This window comes from Polyodon spathula, chromosome 32, assembly GCF_017654505.1.
Source record: "Polyodon spathula isolate WHYD16114869_AA chromosome 32, ASM1765450v1, whole genome shotgun sequence".
In the NCBI taxonomy this organism is placed as follows: Eukaryota; Metazoa; Chordata; class Actinopteri; order Acipenseriformes; family Polyodontidae; genus Polyodon; species Polyodon spathula.
The window spans coordinates 5930652-5937314 of NC_054565.1; the positions used below are offsets into that span (position 1 = coordinate 5930652).

General features: G+C 40.3%; 1 protein-coding gene across 2 annotated transcripts; it reads right to left on the reverse strand.

Moving 5' to 3' along the window:
- Positions 1-3008: 3008 nt before the first annotated feature.
- On the reverse strand, positions 3009-6367 carry LOC121303322 (tumor necrosis factor alpha-induced protein 3-like). Of its 2 annotated transcripts, none has more exons than XM_041233919.1 (4): positions 5913-6367; positions 4745-5394; positions 4085-4311; positions 3009-3574 (listed from the first exon to the last, which is right to left on the reverse strand). In XM_041233919.1, exons 1-4 carry the CDS (start codon positions 6074-6076, stop codon positions 3320-3322), a joined length of 1296 nt encoding a protein of 431 aa, XP_041089853.1. In that variant the 5' UTR covers positions 6077-6367; the 3' UTR covers positions 3009-3319. The 2 variants fall into 2 exon arrangements, with proteins under 2 accessions (XP_041089853.1, XP_041089852.1); XM_041233918.1 differs by having other exon boundaries at positions 3013-3574; positions 4745-5604; positions 5913-6365.
- Positions 6368-6663: the final 296 nt, after the last annotated feature.

Genomic DNA, 6663 nt, shown 5'->3' on the forward strand with positions numbered 1-6663 from the left:
TAGCTGTTGCAGTGATTTCAAACAGATAATTCTAATTAGGGTCACCATTGTAATAGAAAGGGTAAAACACAAAGCAAGGTTTATTTAAAGCACTTTCATGCATTTTCTAACCATCGTCCAGATAGCTGGACTTAAAAAATATGTTTATGGATTCAGTAATACATTTTCTGTATATTTCTTATTAATTATAATGATGAAACTGATCATCTTATCCTGGGTAAGTTTCAGTTTGACTTCAAAGATGATTCAATATTTTGTGGTAACGCAATGTATTAGTGCTAAGAAAATAATAGCTCCCACCACAAGCTTCTCACTAATTCTAATTCTTCTCACTAATCCCACATATCTTATTATAAATAATGAAAAAAAATGCAGATCATAATACAGAATCTAAGTGGTTTTTATTAAGACACACTGCTGAACAATATGGTCACCCCCTAAAGCCAAGAATGAAATGAACGTTTCCATGCTTTTCTATGGCTATAGTATGCATTTACCATAGTTTATCATGATTTGCCATATGTTTTTACTATGCTTTACCATACCTTGCAGCTCTTTACAATGCTTACCTATCCTTACCTATCCTTACCAGCTGGATTTAAGACAACTAAAGAGTTTATTCTCCATCACTCCCCCCCCACCCCTCCTTTTTCATTCTGTGCTTCAGATAAAACAATAGCTGTGCATTTCACTCAAGGGAAACAGATGAACAATTTCACATGACAAGGGAAACATCTGGAACATCAGCAGAGTCTTGTTGTAGATGCACAAGCGATATGGTCCTCAATTTAGAATCTTACCATAAAGACATTTCCTAGAAAAGGTTCCAGTGGAAAGTTCCTCATTAAAATGATTCTCGCTGAATGTACTACTGCATACAGCCTCAGAAGGATTTAGTTTATGTCACATCAATCATTGGACAAGCACACACAAAAACCAAAAAAAAAAAAAAAACATTCACAAGATCAACAGACTTAAAACACGAATCCAGGCACTGGTGGAAATAATAGAAAAGCTGACAGAACTGAGATACCTTTGATCAAACAATAAATACCCGACACAGGGATTTTTCCATTGCTTTATCTGAGGAGAAAATGGCATCCTCACACGAGGTCACCATGCACTTGCGTCTTCCATATATCCCCATATAAAGAGATTATTTTTGTATCCATCCCCATATGAGGTCGCCATGCATGAAAGGGTTACAACATTTAACATTTAATACGGAGAAAACTGAAGGTGTTTTGTGCAACTGGCCACACATATTTATGCAACATGTTGCAGGTTACATCAATGTAAATCAAAGCGTGGCTACGAATTTGAATGGATATCTAATAGGTTTGAATGTGTCCTGGCACACTTGCTCAGAGAGCTACGACAGCGACATGCAATCTGAATAAGCCGGTGTCTTTTAGAGGACAAGGCAACTGCAGACCAACTTCATCAGGCAATGCAGGTAGAGAGCAAGATTCACCTACCTGAACAGCACACAGGGAGGAGACTTTATCAGGGTGTCACGACTAAAGCAGCCACAGTTTAAGATTTAACATCTAAAAGAAGCTGTTGGAACTTCAGGGGAAGGAAGATTAAAAATACTTTTTTGTTTGCATTGCTCTGGCACAGTCAATCGTTTCCAGTTCCCTGCATTTTCAATGTTGCAGTATGTCTCCACCTCGTGGTGACAAAGTGTAACCCCTTTCCAGTGGTGCAGTATTTTGTGTTTTTCGAGTCTAGAGCAAAAGGATAAGGGGAGAAATAATTGTTCGTTTTTATTGCTAGTAGGCAACTTACCACATACTTTATATTTACTTTAGATTAAAAGAAAAATAATATTGAAATGGTTCTTTTTCCATGGCAACTAGAACTGACACAAAATTATAAAAAATAAACAGAATATTTGATTCATTGCAATAAGAATCACTGGTAACACTTTGCATTAAGTGTCTCTAATTGCAGAGTATTTACAAAGCAGTAACTTAGCAAACACATGGGCACTTTTTCTTATCATTACGTTTTTTTCTCTTTTGTCAAAAAATTACTTTCAGGATTGTTCCATATTTGTTTTAAGCCTGGAATGTAAACGTGGCTTTCTCATCAAGATTATTACATATGTTTTTTTTTTGTTTGTTTTGTTTTTTTAAATGAACAGTGAAATTACAACTTTGTACCACCAGGTGGGGAAGACAAACATTAATTACAGCTAAGCCAGAATATTTTTCCATGGCTTCATATTGATATGAATACACAGTCACTACTAACTTGCAGTGTTACTAATTAAAGGATTACTTTACTGTCTCTGAATTTATATGTTATTATATATGCATATTTCTATTGTCTATGTGTGCATAATCATCATTTACTGTTACAGATTTCCTTTGGAACATCTCTGACAGACTCAGCGTTTCAGGGGTGAAAAGATTACCAGTCAGTGCACACCACTAGTAGTCAGTAGAAATTCAACCTTGCACAGGCTTGCTCAGAGACAGACCCAAAGGGAAAATATGATGGGAACTTGATAAAACATGCCAAGCATCATTGAGTGAAGAAGAGGCTATATATGATGCTTGAGATCACATATAATGAGTACAAAGTTAAATGTTAAGCAGATATACAGTATTCCTTTAAACCAGTAATCTAATTGTGTGCTACTGACTTCTCACAACATCTGAAATCTCAAGATTGCAACACTGGCATCTAACACAGCTATTACAGTGAGAATGACATCCACACAGAGAAAGCGGAAAACTGATCGAAAAATGCTTTTATTCTCTCATTCTTCTCAACAGTTCAGTCTGGTTAATAACTCAATAGTTTCGTAGGGAAAGACATAATAATCAGGGAGGTAGAAAACAGGTCTTTCAGGTATTGAAACTCCATACTCATAACTTGCAATTATACACAAGCAATCTGCTATCTATCTATCTATCTATCTATCTATCTATCTATCTATCTATCTATCTATCTATCTATCTATCTATTATATATACATAGAGAGAGAGAACCGCAGAATAACAGATTGTTTATATATATATATATATAAACAATCTGTTATTCTGCAGTTCTTGCTGCATCTTTTTATTTGAGCGATACTATTAGCACCATGAAAAAAAAATATGAAAAAATAAATTCTGTTTGCTACAAAAGAACTCAGCCTGATATATCCAGAATGAAAAGAGTGGTTACATACAGTACAATGAGGCACAAGAATACTGCAGTCCATCATGTGCTCTCAGGACTTGGCAGTATGAACGATGGCACTGCCTTCCATTTGAAATTGCTTCAAGGTGCTGTCGCTGTTCCCCGGTGTGTGGGTTTCGACTCACTGCCCGCTCCTGATTCGACAGTAGCACTCATTGCAGTATCCTTCGCATCTGCTGTTGCCATAGTTCCAGCAGCCACTGGCCCTGCAGGTTCTATCAGCCTGCTCTGGATTGGCTGCGTCAGACTGGTCACTGCCAGCAGGGCCAATTGGCTCTTTCCTGGTTCCCAGGAAAGCCTTCTCCATAAAATTCTCACACAGCAACTCGTGTTCGGCTGTGGGTCTGTAGTGTTGACGGTTTGGGGATGTGGTTCTCTGAAAGCGTAAATGAAAGATATAGTAGGAGCCTCACTTTGCAATGCAGCAGTAAGTCAAATGAACTCAGTCAGTCAGTCTTGCCAGCTAACTAACTTTGCAAAGGAGATTTTAATGATCTTAAGAGCGGCAGATCTAAATAGCACCACTCTTGTGTTCTTGCTGGTATTTAGACTCACTTCTTTTTCAGAGCACTTAGAAACATTTCTAACCGGCAAGGACAGCTGGTGCACCAGAGCGTGTCAACCATTAACTGCAACACGCTCATAGAACAAATGTAATACTTCTTATATCCACTAGGGGTGCAGTTGTGTGGCTGGTAATAGTTTTTAAGAACCCCCTTTGGCCCTGTACTTTAAACTTTAAACAGTTGTAAAAAGTGACCAGGATGTGAACTGGAAGAGAAAAGCCTATACAAATTGAATCTAGGAATACATTAGTTACCTTAAGTGATAGTTCACACCAAGTTGCTCTTACAGTAGACATGTTACTGAACGTCGCCTCTCTCACCTGACCAGGATGCTCTGTTGAAGGATTGCCCTCTGGTCTCTGTGTCCCTGTATTCTTGTTCAAGATGAAACATTTCTCACAGCAGCCGTTATATCTGGGATTTCCCAGCATGCTACACCCGGGGGCACAGCACCGCGGCATGTTCCTGAGGACGGAGGAAATCTGAGGAGGCTGGGCGCTAGGAACACCAGCATCAACCTTCTCCGGGCTGCGCTGTCCTGTTTCACCTGGAAAAGCACCACAAGGAGTCACCCTGTGAAGCATTTAATAGTGTCTCACCCTACATTCATGCAGAAACAAGAAACCTTCTCATGATGCAATCCAAGTGCAGCTGACTATTTTTGTTACAGCATGTTACTACATGCTTGGTAATCTCACATGCTGTAAAAAAAAAGGTCAGAACACAAGCCTGAATCACAAGCCTAAACCGAGATCTTGCAATTGCACCGCAATACATCCTCACCTCAGTAGTTAACAGGCTGTTTGGTTCACATGCAAGTATAATGATCCCTTGTAATTTGACAATTTGCTAAAGCCCTTCACTAATTAGCTGTTTACAATATTTCTTTATGTTTGAGCTACAGGTCAAAACCACATTTTTATGGCTTATGTGCAAAGGGTTTCCCTGTGTGACAATCTGGACCCATTCAATGCACCTACCCTGGGCAGCAATATAACAAACAGTGCAGCAGCCAAAGTGCTGTGAGGTCCCGAAGTATTGGCAGCCTGGGGTGATGCACAGCTTTCCATTGTTTTTACTGAGGAAGGCAGGGTCTTGCAGCTCCTCGTTGTGCATCCCAAACGAGGGATGAAGCCCTTCCAATGAGGACGAGGGCTGCGGACCCTCAGGTCTCGAAGCCTCTGCTCTGATCTTCAAGCACGTGAAACACAAGCCATTAAAGGTCCGAGTCTCCTTCTTGCAGATTATACACCTCCCTCCCAGGAAGTCCAGAATGCTGTCTGCAGGCTCCTGGGGAGAGACCTCGTTCTCCGTGAAAGTGTCTCCAACCAGTCTCTGAGAGGGATCGGGGAACACCGCAGCCTGAGTCAAATTACCAGGGCGTGGAGTTTTGCGATTCTGGATGCTGATCTCGTTAAAGAAGGAAAGGTTAGAAGATGCAGCGGGAGCCGAAGCCGGCCCATTGGGCAGCTTCACCTCCAAAGGGCTGGCACTCCCAAAGAAAGTAGTTCGATCCGAGTTCTCTTTCCAGTCCTGTCTCCTGGACTCCTGGTGAGAATGACAGGATCTGGGAGGCGGATCTTTGCTTTGGAAATTTTTGAAACACTGGTGGCAGAACGGCTGGGTGAACCTGGAGCAGAAGTAGAGACAGCCCGGTGTTAGGCACTGATCTCTGGTGATAGAGAGGCCCGACGGAGAGAAACGGTTTTCCTGTTTCCTGCTCACATCCTGCGCCCTTTCGCTTTCCATCATTAATTCAAGCTGCCTGCAGGCATGGTGCACTAATTTGAAATAGTCCTGAACCAAATTGAGCTCCTCTGGTAAGTTATTTCCTTGCAACCTGAAGATAATCAGAACTAGAATTAGAATTAGACAGCATCACAGTCGTCAAAGCCCCTCCGCCAATCAAAATGCTCAATTCACAAACATTCCTAGACATCGTAATTGGGTTTTTGTTGCAAGAGCTTATTAACAGCATTTACGCATGCAATACGTGCAAGCGCATTCAGACAGGGGAAATCAAGACTGCTCTCTTTTACACAGTATTATCTCACCCTTATCACAGACTGTTTACGAACACCCTTAAAAAAAACCAAGAAGACTAACGTGAGAAAACAGAAGCCAAGGAAAAAGTGCTCGCCAGCTCACCTGGCTGCAAAGACCGTCTCGCTCGCTTTGCCTTCCAAGCAAACAGCAGTAATATCGAGGTACTTGTTAAGAAACTGATGTTTAATGCGCTGCTCAGGAAGAAAGGGAACTGCCAGGTCCTCCATTCCACATGCAGTGGGCACAACTAGCGGCAGCGCCTCCATTTCTGCAACGAGAATGATAACCCTCTGGGATGGGATTTACAGATGAAACATTTATTTTATTTCTTCAGTACTGTGCTGAGACAGCGTAACGTGTTCGGGGATTGCATCAGCAGTGAATAGGAGTGCAGTGGTCCACAGCACTGAATCCCACAGAGCTGGAATTCCCCACAGCTTTAAAACTCTTGTTATTTTCTATGAATAATAATAATATGAATTGACACAATTGTTCCATTATTCTGCTTGTAGGTTTATAGTACAGAAACCAATCAGCGATCCTACAGTACAGAAATGGTGACCTTCACTTAATTGGTATATATATATATATATATATATATATATATATATATATATGTATATATATATTATATATATATATATATATATATATAACAATATTGGTGACTTCATTATCTTCAAGGTGACTTCAGTATCTTCACTATGACTTAAACAACTAGATGAAAGTATGAATTATTTCAATATGCCAGCCATGAGGCAAACAGCCAAGGTGCATGGATTGTACAATGTACCCAACTAATGAAACTAAACAAACAAGTAAAAAAAAAACCCAACATTCTTAGCACAATAAA

What these genes read in the sequence shown, in the direction of transcription:
- LOC121303322 (XM_041233918.1), bottom strand. Translation starts at nt 6,076, where the DNA reads ATGGAGGCGCTGCCGCTAGTTGTGCCCACTGCATGTGGAATGGAGGAC. An exon ending in TTGTTATATTGCTGCCCAGG is followed by an intron (nt 4,312 to 4,744) that starts GTAGGTGCATTG and finishes GTGCTTTTCCAG; the next exon opens with GTGAAACAGGACAGCGCAGC. An exon ending in CAACAGAGCATCCTGGTCAG is followed by an intron (nt 3,575 to 4,084) that starts GTGAGAGAGGCG and finishes TTACGCTTTCAG; the next exon opens with AGAACCACATCCCCAAACCG.